The sequence below is a fragment of the Crotalus tigris genome, unplaced genomic scaffold, assembly GCF_016545835.1.
Source record: "Crotalus tigris isolate CLP2741 ecotype Arizona unplaced genomic scaffold, ASM1654583v1 scf7180000019068.10715455, whole genome shotgun sequence".
NCBI classification, from domain to species: Eukaryota; Metazoa; Chordata; class Lepidosauria; order Squamata; family Viperidae; genus Crotalus; species Crotalus tigris.
Genome location: NW_024097358.1, coordinates 8711639 through 8726802, shown reverse-complemented (window position 1 = coordinate 8726802; position 15164 = coordinate 8711639). Strand labels below are relative to the sequence as shown.

The window sequence follows — 15164 nt, the reverse complement described above, 5'->3', positions numbered from 1 at the left end:
TTCTAGTTTCACTTCTTGAAATGACCCATTCACAGAAGATAAGGAAAAACTGGAGAAGGAAAGACAACCAACTGCAAGGGGAACGGACTAAGGCAGATACTTCTATCGTGTCCATTCAAGTTCTTTTAAATATCATCATACAACCCTAATTTTTGTTAACATCACCCCAATACTCCTTCACTATGAAGAGAAGAGGACCAAACATGTTTTCTCAAGTCCAAGCTGCATATTTAACCTACAGTTGCTCTTAAGCAAGCAGGACAATTCATGCCCTGCAATTACACACAACGTTCCCCAGGGAATTTGGCACATTACTCACAAAAATTCCTCCTTTGCAACCAAACACTGATGGATGAAGCTTGTAAAGAATACAGTTATCACAACTGATTCAGCTTCATTACTTTTATGCCCTGCCCTCAATTACATCCTCACTTTGGTTCCAGTCTGAATGCAGCCTTGGCTGGAAAGGGATAATCGAAGGTAATTCTTGACCAGTGAAACTCTTCTCACAGCTTGTTGCTAAGGGATCCAAATCTTTCATGAATACATTCCTGACTTAACATACAGAACTTAAATTAAATCAGATCTCATCAGAGCTGACGAACAGAATCTGTTCTGAATAAATAATTTGAGATGCATTAGGTAAATATTTTCCAGGATTCAGCGATGAGTTTTATGCTGAAGATAACAATATTTGATCTTTCCATATTAATAAAAGCAGGATTAATCAGACTCTTTAGTCATTATCTGAAAAGCTATCAAGGACAGTCCTGGACTTAGGGACAAATGGTTTTCTGACACTGCACAAAGCACATATGGAAACCCTGATTTAATACTTGAGCAGGATCTGAAAGGAATAAAAAAAAACTAAACTCCACTAAGACTGAGATGTTTGGTGCCAGCAATTATCATGGCTTTATTTTTAACCTGATAGGTACTCTTGACAGGGCAGTACTCCTTTTCAAGAGCTTGATGCATGATCTGGAGTTTTTACAGGCAATCTTGGCTTAGTGACTCTATTGGGATATCCAATTCCATTTCTAAATGAAATGATCACTGAGGAGAAATGACATGACCATAACTGTTCTATCTGTCTGAAAACTTACAAGGCTACTCAGTTTTATACTTTCGGCTTTCATTTGTTTCCAAACCGTTCCCCCACTCTTTGGAATGCTTGAGTGCCTGCATGCTGTCTTATACATATCAAAAGCAGTATAATCATGCTGCAGTCCAGGGCTGGGTGTCACAGGCATGCTACATGAACAGCTTACTTTTTTGAAATCCCTTTTTCTCCAATCTCTCTGGGGGATAGGAGGAAGGGAGAAAAATTTATGTAAGTAATCATTGGTCTGACCCTTTCCCATTACTGGTGTGATTGTACTGCTTTCAATATGTAGCAAAACAAATACCTTATTCTCTGGAAATCCCTCTCTAGTCTCTCTTTGGGGGGGGGCAAGGGGGAAGGCAAAGGAGAGAGTGCCTATATAAATCACTTGCTTTTTTCTCTCCCATTCCAGGCTGCCCCAAAGTACAGAGATTGAAGAAGGGATTTCAAGAGAGTGCTGTAAGTAAGCTGTTTGACTAGTGTCCCATGGCTGCCAGGCTGAGGTTATTAGTGCAATCATATTGCTTTTGATGTGTAGAAATAACAGCTTACTTGCTTGCAATCCATTTTTCTTACATTTCTCTGCTCTGCAAGGGGGAGGGGGAAGAGAAAAAACACAGATCAGGCACAGAACTTTGTGCACTGATTGTAATGGCAATCATGTGATGGAGGGATGCTGCAAAGGTTGTAAAGGAGTAATAAAATTATCTTTTCAGCACCATTGTACCTTCCAATGGTCTCTGAACAATGGTTGATAAGCAAGGACTAGCTGTATGGACTCATGGCTTCTGCTGAAATAGGAGCTGGAAGCCATAGCAAAAAGAGCCTTGCTCAGCTTTGGCTGCTGCATTTGTTACAATCCTACTTTAACCAATGTCTTGGCAATGATGACTCATTGAGTTAGACTGTTGTAATACACTCTATGTGATGCTGCTTTTGGAGAGATCTCAATAGCTATAGCTAATTCACAATGAAGTGGCTAGGCTCCTGACAAGACAAACCTATCAGAATATGATTATATCCATCCTGCATTGGCTGTTGATCAGTTTCCAGATCCAATTCAAAATGCTGATCATCATTTTAAAAATCTTTCATGGTGCTATATCAAGATAATAAGCAACACCTTTCCAAGATAGAACCTACACCATCAAAATAAACCCCTAGAGGGATGTTGAGGGATTCCATTCCCCAAGTTTTTGTTGCTGAAATTTCACACCTCTATGGTGGGGGAGGCAATGAGGAGAGAGGAAGGCTTCAGGAATTAAGATCCTTGGACATGTAACCATGTCCAAGGCTTGTGGCAGCTTGTGGCCTGGAATCAGGTTCTTCCTGCCGAACAGAAAACAGATTGTCTATGAGATTTGCAGAGTTGTAGTTCAAAGGAAAATGTCAGTTTTTAATAGTTTCCAATAAACTGAGCTATAGTCAGAAATAAATCAATTTCACTTCAGGAAGGAGACTATGATTCAGATTAATTCAGATCTAAAGCAGAATGGTATGGGAATATTCTGGAACTTTGTTTTATTTTATTATATGTTGAGAAGGGGCGTTGTCTTACCTGAATGCCTTTTCTCAGCATGATGATGGAGAATCCACGAATGGATTTAAACTGTCTTCCTGCCCAATTAAACTAAATCTGACAAAGTTGCCACGCCTCCTGCTGGGCTTAAGTCCCACCCAGTCATGACGAAGGCGAAGCTACTGACGATAGTCCGACGTGTTGGCTCTCCTACTCCTGGCACAGGATCTGACGGACCTAAAGGGGTGGATTCTCCATCACCGTGCTGAGAAAAGGCGTTCATGTAAGACAACGCCCCTTCTCCAGCATGAGGATGGAGAATCCACGAATGGGACATACCATAGCTGCCTTGTCCCTATGGGAGGGAATCTGTCTGGGTCTGTGTCCCGCTTGATGACACTACTTGCTGGAGCACTCTCAGGCCGAATGAGGCTTCTGCAGAGGCAAATCTATCCAGTTTGTAATGCCTCACAAATGGGGAAGGCGAGGACCAGGTCGCCGCCCTACAAATATCCCCAATGGATGCCTGTGTTGCCCACACCGCGGATGTTGCAGTGCTGCGTGTGCAGTGAGTGGTGATATGGCTGGGAACTCGCTGGGAATGTGATTGGTATGTTCTTGCAATGCAAGCTTTGATCCACCTGCCTATAGTCAATGACGACACCTTCTGCCCCATGTAAGAGGATTGAAAGGAGATAAAGAGTGCTTCCAACTTGCAGAAGACTGAGGTCCGTTTCATATAATGGCACAACGCCCTGCGAACGTCCAAGGTGTGCCATTGATGTTCTAAAGCATGATATGGTCAAGGACAAAAATCTGGAAGGATCACCTCCTGTGACCTGTGGAACAAAGTATTCACTTTGGGTATAAATGAAGAATCCAATCGAAGGACCAACCTGTCATTGTGAAAAACAGATAGAATAGCCAGTTCCGAGACGCGTCTAGCCGACGTAATGGTTATGAGGAAGGCTACCTTCATGGTTAAGAACCACAGCGAATAGGTCTTGATGGGCTCAAACAGCGGCGAGGTTAAGGCCTGCAAGACCCACGGCAGTTCCCAAGAGGGATAATGATGGACCATGGGTGGCTGGGTGTTATTCACACTCTTGATAAAGGAACGCATCATGGGGTGCTGGGCCAATGGTGTTGAATTGTCACATGTAAATATCGTGGATAGAGCCGCCACCTGTCTGCGGATGGTTATGGTTGCCAAGCCCTTGTTGAGCCCCTCTAATAAAAATTCAAGGATTCTCCGAATGGTGATGATCGAGAGATAGAGGCAGTTCTTAGTGCACCAGTGACAAAAGTTCCTCCACGAGGAGTCATAGATCCTGTTAGTTGAGGGGCGTCTGGAGGCCTGAATCATGGAGATTACACCCATCGAATAGGACTCTCAGGTCAGGAGCTGCCGTTCAAATGCCAGGCAGCTAACTGGAGCCACTGAGGGTCTGGGGGTTGCAGGGCTCCCTGGCTGAGTGCAACACGATCTGGAGGAATCCTCCACTGGGGGGAGATGGAAAAGCTCATGATGTCGGAAAACCACGGCTGTCTTGTGGAACAACCACTATCACCTCTGCCCATTCCTGCAGTATCTTCCGGATGACCACCGGAATCAGAAGTAGAGAAGGAAAGGCATAGAGCAGGCCTTCGAGCCATGGACTGCAGAGGGCCTTCTCTGCCCCTGGGGATGAGAACCGGGAGAAAAACCTCGCAAGCTGGGAATTCACCGGGGAGGTGAACAGGTCCAGCACCAGAAATCTGAAACTCTCCGAGATCTCCCTGAATAGATCGGAATGCAGGTGCCACTTGAAGTGATCCACTGTCGACCTGCTTAAAGAGTCTGCCTGCTTGTTTGCCTCTCCTGAGATGTGCTCTGTCCTGAGGGAAAAGAGGTTGATCTCTGCCCAAGTACTCAGCAGCTGAGCCTCGGTCCTAAGGGAATTGGACCGAGTACTCCCCTGCCGGTTCACATGGGCTTTTGCTGCCACATTGTCCGTGAGCACTAAGACATGTTGTCCTGCCATGCTATTGCTGAAATGGCGCAGTGCTAGATGTATGGCTCTGAGTTCCAGCCAGTTTATATTATGTTTGAGGTCTGACTGGGGACACTGGCTCTGAGCTAACTATGAGTGTAGGTGCGCCCCTCAGCTGAACAGACTAGCGTCTGTAGTCAGGGTAAGTCTGGCTGGTTCCTTGAATAAAGAGCCTTTGGCTACCGCTGAGGAGGTCCACCACTGAAGGGACTTTAGGGTGTGAGACGGGACCCTTACTTTCTGGTTGGAGGCGCTGGTGCCCAGGCTCTGAAACGGGAGCAAAAACCATTGCAGGCTTCTGGAGTGTAGCCTGGCCCATGGCACTATCCCCATACAAGAAACCATTTTTCCTAAGAGTTGGGAAAGTATGGCCAGTGTGACCACACACTCCCTTCATACCTGCCTGATCATGGTCCGAATGCTGTCCTGGAGTTCCGGTGACAGATAGACCTTGGAGAGACTGGTGTCTATGATCGCACCTAGTGAAAGAGGTGGGTTGAGGGCACTATATGGCTCTTTTGGAAATTCACTGAGAAACCGTGGTCTTGAAGGGTCCTGATGCACAAGGCAAGGTCTGACCGAGCCCTCTGCAAGGAGGTGGACTGGATGAGGATGTTGTCCAGGTAACATTGGATCCGTACAGGGACTTGTCTCAGGTGAGCGGCTAGTGCTGCCAAGATTTTGGTAAATATTCTTGGAGCGGATGATAGACTGAATGGTAGGGCCTTGTACTGATAATGATGGTTCACGTAACAGAACCTGAGGAACTTCCGATGGTCAGGGAGGATGGGGACGTGAAAATATGCTTCCATGAGGTCGATGGATGTCAGGAAATCATGCCTTCTGATGCTGGCCAGAATGGACTGAAGCGTCTGCATCCTGAATTTTCTGTAGACAAGATGAGAGTTTAGTCCCTTCAGATCGAGTATTGCTCTCCATCCTCCCAAAGCTTTTGAAACAACGAAGAAGATGGAATAGAAGCCCCGATGTATTTGTCCAGCTGGTACTGGTTCTATGGCTCTGATTTCCAAGAGGTGATGAATGGCCTTGCTCATGAGCCGTATCTTGACCGGATTTCTGGGAGCTGGGCAAGAAACGAATCGTTCTGGGGGATGGGACGAAAACTCGAGTGGAAGGCCGCACCTGATGGTGTTGAGTACCCAGGCGTCTGTGGTGGTGGCTTCTCATTCGTGAATGAAGAACGTGAGTTTGCCGCCTATGGGGAGGGCTGTCCTGAAGTCACTTGTTTCTTCTGAAAGGACAGCCTCCTGTGCCCCAAAAGGGCCACTTGGACTGGAAATGCTATCGAGGCTTGGGAGCGGGACGCTCCGATTGGCGGTCAGGTCTAGGGAGAAAGGGGCACTCTGATCCTGATCGAAAGGGAGGCCTACGGGAGTATGGGTTGGACCATTGTCTGCCCTTCTGTTAAGGTGGGCCAACACCTTACACTTATCCCTGTTTTCCACCAGGTAAGGGTTGAGCGCCTCTCCAAGTAGTCGCCCGCCACGATAGAGGGCAGTTGCCAGGCACCACTTTGATTTTAGGTCTGCTCGCCATTGCTTGAGCCATAGGAGTCTGCGGGCTGTGACTTTTGAGGCTATGGCTCGGGATGAAAATCTGGTGGTGTGTAGTGATGCATCCGCCATGTATTCAGATGTGACCACTAACTTACGCAGATTCTGGTGAGCATGAACCTGATCCGGGGGAATCATGGCCTGGACCTCCTGCAGCCATATAATGGAAGTCCTGGCAAAGAAGGAGGTGGATATGGATGTCTTCACCGACCACGCCGAGGCTTGGTGAGACCTGCATAAGGAAAACTCAGATTTTGTGTCCTCCACCCATAAGGCCTCAGCCTGACACGGTGGAAGAAGAAAAAATTGGTGTTAGCGACTCATCCACGGTCAGAACTTCCAAGAGCTCCGACAAGGCCGGGGCAACATTAAATAACTTTGTCCGTTCCCCCCGGTGAGGGGAGGGTGCCAGGAGTCCCCCATTGCTTTTGAATGGTGTCCAGAAAGAAGGGGGGGACAAGGGATATGCCTCTCCGTAATCTTAGGTTCGGAGAAAAGCGGCTTTGAGTCCTGGCTGGTGGAAGGAACCAGTTGAGGCTCCTGATCAGGGCAAAGCTTGGCCGAGGTAGTTGCCTTCAGTAGAAGTGACTTAAACAACCCTGGATCAAATAGACCAACAAAGGGAGTGGGGTCCAGAGAAGACTCCTCATCTTCAGACAATTGAATGCCCCTTGACCCGTACTCCTCAGAATCTGAGTCTCTGTCCTGAGAGGAGTGGTCAGAAGAGACAGAGTCAGGGCATTCCGGGGCTTCCACCCAGAAGTGAGATGGAGTTATGGCTGACATGAATTCTGGTCTGGGGCTCTGCTGGAACGAGGAAGCCATGCCCTGGGCAAATGCTTGAGCAAGTAACGCTTGAAGCTGTTCTGGCCACACCCCCTGATGTTCAGTGGAACGAAGTCCGGCCGCTGTGGGTATGAATATGGCCTCTGGGGCCGACTGGACCCTGGGCGAAGGAGCCACCCATTGGGGGCTTGGCCCCTGACTGAGAGGCAGAACTTCTCCTGCCCAGCTTCACCTTCCGGAGACCAGGCCCACTGAACTAGGGAGCTGGATGGGGCAAGTTGTGGGTTAAAGAGTGAACCCCTGTGTGGAACTGGGGAAGCCTGGGCCGTCCCACTTGTGTTCAGCTATTGAACCTTGGAAAATTGCTTCTCTAAGGCTAGATGTCTCCTGCTGGCCTCTTTCTCAGCTGCCTTAGAGGGCTTTTTTCCAGAGATAGCTTTGGCCTTAGCCTTAAGCTTTCCTGCAGCCTCCAACTTGGAGGACTTGTGGTTCTCTGGAATGGAAGTGCCAGGAGCACCTTGCACGGTCTGAGATGCCACGTTGTCCACCATCAAAAAAGGAGATGTCTCAGTGGTGTTCTGAGAGGTATCTCAAGGAATGGGAGCAGAGCACTAGGATGTGACTATGCGTCAAGCCACTGGAAGCCAGTGATTGCTCTAGGGGACGGTGGTTGCTGGATCAACTTAATGGACCCTCACACACCTGTAATGCTTCAGATAGCTGACAAGGCCTGATAGTGCACTCACAGCAGATTTCGCAAAGACAAAGAAACGCTGACTGCGCGGTCCCCAAAATGGTGGCTGTGACTGGTGCGCCAAAAAAGGGGATTGCAGCAGAGGCTGGAGGCCAATGCTCAGCTGGTCTAGCGAAGGCCGCCGGTTCTCTGCCGGGAATGCTGAGCTCAAGGGAATGCTGACCGCGCAGTCCCCAAAATGGCGGCTGCGACTGGTGCACCAAAAGCAGGGCTGCGATGGAGACTCTGAGGCCGACTCTCAGCTGGCCGACGCTCAGCTGGCCTAGTGAAGACCATCGGTCCTCTCCCGGGAGCGCTGAGCTCAGCACTGAATGAATGGCCTGTTTGCTCTGTTCAATTTGGTTGAGGGCAAAAAGGAGGAGAGGAAAAAAACTGCTGGACAGTTTGAAACAGCACTGATCCCAGTGCTGTAATAGAGTGAATGGGGAGTCCACGAAGGGGAAATAAAGAGATATACAACCTGCCCAAAAGTCTGACAAGGGAGCCAACCATAATCCTGTCCTGCTGGGCTGAAGACTAAGTCATGACTGGGTGGGACTTAAGCCCAGCAGGAGGCGTGGCAACTTTGTCAGACTTAGTCTAATTGGGCAGGAAGACAGTCTAAACCAGGGCTTTTCAACCAGTGGTACAGGTACCACCTGTGGTATATTGGCACCTGGCAGGTGGTACGCGAATATCCTAGAAAAGTGGTAGTGGGGGAGGAGAATAAGTTGAACCAGTGGCAGCACCACACAAGCCTGAGAAAGAGATGACTAGAGCTGCAGGGCTGTAAGGGCTCAACGGAAGCACCAGGATCAGCGCCAGGCTCCAGCTGGAGCTCGGCACTGATCCTGGTGCTTTTGCTGAGCCCAGAAGAAGCGCCGATCAGTTGGAATGTTGCAGCATCTCCAGAGTCTTGTGATTTACATTCAGATGCTTGGCAATTGATTCATATTTATGATAGTCACAGTGTCCCTGGGTCATCTGAAGTGACCAAAACCTGCTGCAACCATCCAGCAGACGGTGGGAATAAAAACCAAACACCCCCTCACCCCATCCCCACTGCCAATCCTTAACAGAAATGCTCACAACAATGGAAACCTCAGACAGGAGGAAGAGCACCACCGGGTGGGCAGGCAGGTGTCTTGCTCGGCTGTGGCTTGGGGAGCACTTTTTTCAGTGTCATTATAACTTTGAATAGTCACTAAGCAAAGTGTTGTAAGTCGAGGAGTACCTGTACTTTATCACTTTTTTCCTTTTTTTTTTAGTCATCAAGTTTTTGACACCTTGCTAGGCGACTGGTGGTACTCAGATATTGCCATATTCTAAAAGTGGTACAATGGGTGAAAAGGTTGAAAAGCCGTGGTCTAAACCCATTCGTGGATTCTCCATCCTCATGCTGGAGAACAGGAAATTATAACATAACAGATTCAATCTCTACAACCCAACCCCCTCTTCTCAAAGTAAATTACCATAATTGTGCTGGAATTGTACAGACATTTGTTTATAAGTCTTCCTGTAGCCAGAATAGGGAAAAGAAAAGAAGTACAGAAATCTCTCAGGTCTGATCCACTGAGTCTTTTATTCTATTCAGTGTCCTGTTTTAAAGTCACCAGAAGATTTCCCTCATATATCATAAATGTGCAGGAGCTTTATGTACTGTGCCTGTTTTGGTGAGATATCTTGTCCTTAAATAAAATTTTAAAAGTTGGGAAAATTTGTTTTCTAGGAAGGGAGCAATCAAGGTATCATATTTTCAAAAAGTTTCCTAAACAATCCTTGGGTAGGCTAGAAAACTCTATCAGGTTTGTGTAAGGCCAAACTGCCTCCCTGGGAGGTGGGAAAAGCTAATCTTTCTAACGTCAGGAATATTTGGGTGCTTAATCACTTTATTTCCAGTGGAGATATTTTTTTTGGCTGCTAAATCGTCTCTTCCCAACAAAACAAAACCCAGAGCTCCTTCAGAAGGAACTGCAACGAAATCCATAGATAGGCTGTTGACTGAACAACTGGCCTGACCAAGGAAAAGTCTTTAAAAAGGGAGGACATTGAAGAGAAAAGAAGAAAGGAGGTATATCGTTCAAAACAATTCTGCAAAGCAAGCCTAATATTTTGGCCTGAGGCTAGCGCATCTTTAAGAAATATCACTAAGAAATGGTATCAAATGAACAGCTGTAATTTCTCTGATTTTGCCTCGGAGGTGGTATTTAAAGCATCCTTTTGAACATGAAAGTTATTGTGCATCAATCTTTTTCAACATGGAGCCTCCAAAACAGAGGCTATCAGGTTTGAAAAAGCTGCTCTAAAAGCACAACTTAGGGCACAAATATTCACAGAAATAGTAGATCTATCTGTGTCTTTAAACAAACACCAGGAAGCTTCAGAAATGGAGCGAGAAATTCAACCATAACTGTGGGAATGGACAAAAAAATCTGAATTAACTCTCCTGTCTCCCATTCCATAACACTGCTTTTCCCACTTCAAAATTATTGCATTCCCTGCTGTGATTTCTTTCATAATGGAAATTCAGATAGCATATTCTATATTGCTTTTTATGGAAGTGAAATAGCCGATTCACGAAATGGGGATTAGCCAGAAAAAATGTAGAGGGAAAATCTTCCCTAATTTATCATAACCGTTGCCCCTTATTCAGTTACAACCCTTTATATACCTAGTGACTCTTGACCTTGTTTCTACTCAGTTTTATCCAGACAATGGAATCAAGGAACATCATTTTTGCCTGTGGATGAGTAGGGTACATTCTTGATTATTTCTTCTAGCTTTCTCTATTTTTCAAATACTACTCTCATCAACATCTTTGTGCTATGAAATATAGCCTATCAAGGAGAAAGCTAGGTTGTGCCATTCCACTGATAAGGTTCATCCTTCATACAGAGAAATGATTCTCCCACCCATCACAAAAGCATTCAAAAATGTGACTCTTTTTCTTATTAGTCCTTGAAATTGTGGGTGGTTGTACCTTTAGGCAGAATGATTGTAAGTTCCATGAAAGGGCAGCACATAGTTAATTATTCAGTAATGGTAATTACATAAAGGAGGAGAGGGGTATCAATGGGATTTTCTACCTTCAATGCAGATCAGACTCAGATGATTCCAACTCATCTGGGTTGTGTGACACAAGCAGCATGGTCTGGAAAACGCAGGACATAAAGTCCTCCTTCATTTCTGTCAGCTCTAAAGCAGGCATGTCAAACTCGTGACATCACATGATGTTGCACAACGTATCGGGAGTTTTTCCCCATTGCCAACAATGGGGTGGGTGCGGTCTCGGCATGATGCATCCGGCCCGCGGGCCAGCAGTTTGACATGCCTGCTCTAAAACAACAGTGGTGGATAGCCAAGATTTGGTGGTGGATAGCCAAGAGCTTGACTAAAGAATGATAAGAAATTGATAATATGAGAGGAAAAGTGCCAGACATTACATAGATTTCAGAGGCATGTGGAAATTCTTCATCCACACAGGGAACCAGCATAACACTGCATCTTTCCCCTGCCTTACAGAGGTAACTTCTTAGCAAGTGAATTGCAAAGTAAAGTAGGAACATATTCTGCTGTACATGCCAGAGACAATCACACACGCACGCACACATACATACACCGAGGCATCTTTTTTGGTAGTTCAAATTTGGCAAGGACAGAAGCTGCAGCATCACTGTTGGAACTGCACATGTTGCCTAGAATTTGAAACCTACTCGAGATGTTACGTGCATTAGTAACCAACGTCACAGTTTTGACATCAGCAGGGCTCTAAACTGGCAGCAGAATGAGCCTGCACATTCCACAGCACAGCCTACGTCAGCAGCAACTGGAGTGGGTTGAAAACACCCATTATTTTTGATAACTGAAATTCTTATTTCTTCTATCACAATCCAAATTTTGACACACATAATTCTGGACTGCATTTGCAGATTCATGTAACTGATCGTAACAAGTCAGGCTTTGGGAAAACCTTCCCCAGCCTTCCAGATATGTTAGGTTTACACATCCCATTGTTCTCAGATATATGGAGTTGAGGATTATGGAAGTTGCAGTCTTGACATGTGTGTAGAATGCTTTGTTGGAAAAAGTTATTCCAGATGATCTGGTTCCCTTTTAAATGTAGTTTCTAATATATATGTCAAGCTTCTTTGCAGTCCACACTCTCCTAGGTATAGCAGTCCTTAACATCTATTTTTGGTTTCAGGTCTCAGAAGTGTAAGAACGGGAAAAAGAAGTATGGACGTTGTTGAGTGCATTTTCAACTCTAGCAGAGAAGGAGTAAGCGTTGGGCTGGCAAAACTAAATTCTAGACAAGTCAACACTTCTTTTCACTATTGCATTGGCCACATGTTCTTTCTTCCTACCGGAAATGTTATCACCTATGTTAAAAAAAACTCCAGGAATAATATACATTCTTCTTATGAAGGAGAATAGGCTAATTAGCTGATTCAATTAATGGAGCCCCCATTACAAAAGTAATATTCCTCTGTATGCCAGAATCATCTAGGAAATAAGCAGCAAAGAAAGAACATTTCGCTACCCACTGAGTGCATTGCTAGTGGCCTCCTTAGTTCTTGCAACGAAATGCTGATATAGTTCAAGCATTTTTTCTGCCATAGCAAAATAATTTTGTTACCCATCTTCTTCCCCTTCTCCCCTCCAAAGCGTGATCCTGAGACACAAAAGAACACAACTATTATAACACAAAGCCTATAATTAAAGCAAGTTGTAATAAGTCATCCTGCTGCATTGAAACATGCATGTGAACACACACACATATATACAATGCTAATTTTTGCTACTTTCCAAAGCCCTTGTTCTCCCCAGGACTGTCCTCCTTCATAATTAGATGTTATTATGATTTCCAGATAGTAACCTTTTCAAATTCAATCCCCTTCAATCTCTCTCTGTCACTGTCTCTGTCTCTGACTCTCTCTCTTTCTCTCTCTCTGTGTGTGTGTGTGTGTGTGTGTGTGTGTGTGTGTGTACTGAATGGCAGTGCCCTTATCCTCAGTCTCCTGCACTTATTTCATACTTAACACTGAAGTGATATTTTAGATCCTCACAAACATGTATGTATTGTTAAGATATTTCTTGGTAATCCTATTTACCTTTTAAATTGAACATGAAGGCTATCAGGCTGGGAGAATGACAATGGGCATATACAACCATTTTTAAGCTTTGATTATGTTTTTAAAAATCCAACTTCAAAGAGATTGCACTATTTCATTACTGTATCTCTTACTGCCAGCTATATAATTATCTGCCCTATAACTTGGCCTTCATATCATAAATGGGACATAGAAAATAAATTCTTAACTCAGTTCTTTAGAGTACTTCTCTATTTAAATGTCAATAAATATTTATATACACTTGTATATCCAGCATTCAGATTAATAAAGGAAAAATCAGTCACCAGGTTGGGAAGATTTGGAAGTGTCTTTTGATGGTAAACAGCTTTCTCTTCTCTCTTCCCATCTGCCCATCCCATACAATTGTAACCCACCATTCCACATGCACACAGCAGGTGCACGCCTAAGAGGAATCCCAGAAATATCCAGCAATGATCTACATCGCTCTCCAGATGCGTTGCAGACTATCGGTCCGGCAATCCAACACTTCTAGAGGGCGCCAGATCGGCGAAGGGGCAAAAAGAGCGCGCTACCGCTCACTTCAGACGGATTATACAGTACTGCGGTTGTAATGAAACAGTCAGGAGGATGGCACGCGGCTTGGCTACTGCAGGGAGAAAAAACAGGCGAAAGAGGAGGAAGCGCGGAGCTGAAATCGGGCAAGATGGGGACACGCGATAGCTCGGGGATCGTGGAGAACTAGTTATGGAGCGGGGCGGAGCGGAAGAACGGACGAGAGGCTCTGTGGGGACAACCAAGGAGGAAACATCTCCACGGTATACAACTGCTCTCTGCCTCCTCGATCCGGAAATTCGCTCTGGGAAAGGAGAGCTGCACTGAAGGAGGAGACGAGGGCTCAGAAAGTGCGCCAATCAATAACTCGCTTAGTTTAGAGAAAGGGAGGGAGACGGGCACCCGGAGATGGCTACCTTTGTTTCTTGCAGGCTGGAACCGGTGCTCGTGGTCTGCTGCGCATCCGTGCTATGTTGGGGGTCATTCTCCTTTTCGGTGATTTCGGTCATGGTGCGCTGAGCTGGGGGTCCGGAGCTGAAGCAGATAAATACAGTTCTCCGGAAGGGTTGCGGACCGGAGCTCTACCACCTCTCCTCTCCCACCTTAAATCCAAAGCGCCTCTGCTCCCGCCTCGACGGACCAGGAAGCTTTATTCTCCTGCCCCCCTCCCCCCGGGAGAATTTTTTGAGGGTTAACCTCTTCTTCCACTTTAGTTTCCTTTTAGGAAAACAAAAAACGACCCGTTCTTTAAAGCGACAACAGACGGTCCTCACTCTAGATTAGAAAACTCTGAAGCCGCTGCTGATGGGTCTCCTTACCACTCGGACCTCCCTTTTATGCAAATCGAAACAATTTACAACCCCACGTAGTTACTTTCCCCGCCCTTCTGACTAGCGGTGGTAAAGCTTCCTAGTCTCTAGCTCTGGAGGTTCTTTCAAGTTTGTCATAATCGGTACGCGCGCGCGCGCGTGTGTGTGTATGTATGTATGTATGTATGTATGTATAATATAATTAGAGACACATATGTATGTATATATATAATCACCAAATCTCGCAAACACACCACTACTTTTATTAAGATATGAGTTCGTTAACCTTGCCCTTTTCTTTTGATGTGGTAATAGTGAATGTTAGATCAGGGGTCCCCAACCTTGGCAACTTTATGACTGGTGGATTTCAACTCCCAGAATTCCTCAGCCAGCATAGCTGCAAAGAACAGCAGGCTGAGGAATTCTGGGAGTTGAAGTCCACAAGTCATAAAGTTGCCAAGGTTGGAGACCCCTGTGTTAGATAACCTTCTCCCATAGGCCATTATGCCCCACAAATAGATGGATGGATACTCTTTATCAATAGAGGGATCCACACTAGGAAATTATATGTGTACCTAAATCTGACAGAAAAAGAAAGAAATTCTAAAACTATAGTATTCAAAAGAGACAATCAACAAACCAAAAAGGGAGCAAAAAGACCTCCTTACCAGTAATCAGCATCCAGATAAGCACAGATTAATTTCAAGATTAACATCAAACCAACAATCAAGTAAACAATACCCCAATCAAGGAACTACCAAACAAGCAAACAGTAAACAGCCCCACCAAAGAACCTCTGAGACCACCAACACCAACACTGACAGGTCAAGCCACTAGAGTGTAAACTGAGAGCCAATCCCACTCCTTACTAGCACTGATGATGTTATCTAGTTTGAGTAATGAAACATCTGCAAGAAAACAACCAAGCTCAGAAAGCATGATGACCTATTCCTAATCTGG

General features: G+C 45.5%; 1 protein-coding gene and 1 long non-coding RNA gene across 6 annotated transcripts in view; one reads left to right on the top strand and one right to left on the bottom strand.

The window, feature by feature from the left end:
• Positions 1 to 12775, top strand: part of LOC120315175 — a 61590-nt gene extending 48815 nt beyond the window's left edge. The window contains exons 2-3 of the long non-coding RNA XR_005558614.1: positions 1518 to 1564; positions 11955 to 12775. This is a non-coding gene — a long non-coding RNA (uncharacterized LOC120315175). The remainder of the gene's footprint in view (positions 1 to 1517; positions 1565 to 11954) is intronic.
• STAC2 (SH3 and cysteine rich domain 2) overlaps positions 1 to 14419 on the bottom strand; it is a 68891-nt gene extending 54472 nt beyond the window's left edge. The window contains exon 1 of one of the 5 annotated variants that reach the window (XR_005558613.1): positions 13812 to 14419. Coding sequence is in view for 4 of the 5 variants with exons in the window: in XM_039359107.1 (XP_039215041.1) it covers positions 13812 to 13904 (93 nt within the window). In the remaining variant the exon portion in view is untranslated. The remainder of the gene's footprint in view (positions 1 to 13811) is intronic. The other 4 variants (XM_039359107.1, XM_039359104.1, XM_039359105.1 and 1 more) reach the window with 4 other exon arrangements.
• Positions 14420 to 15164: the final 745 nt, after the last annotated feature.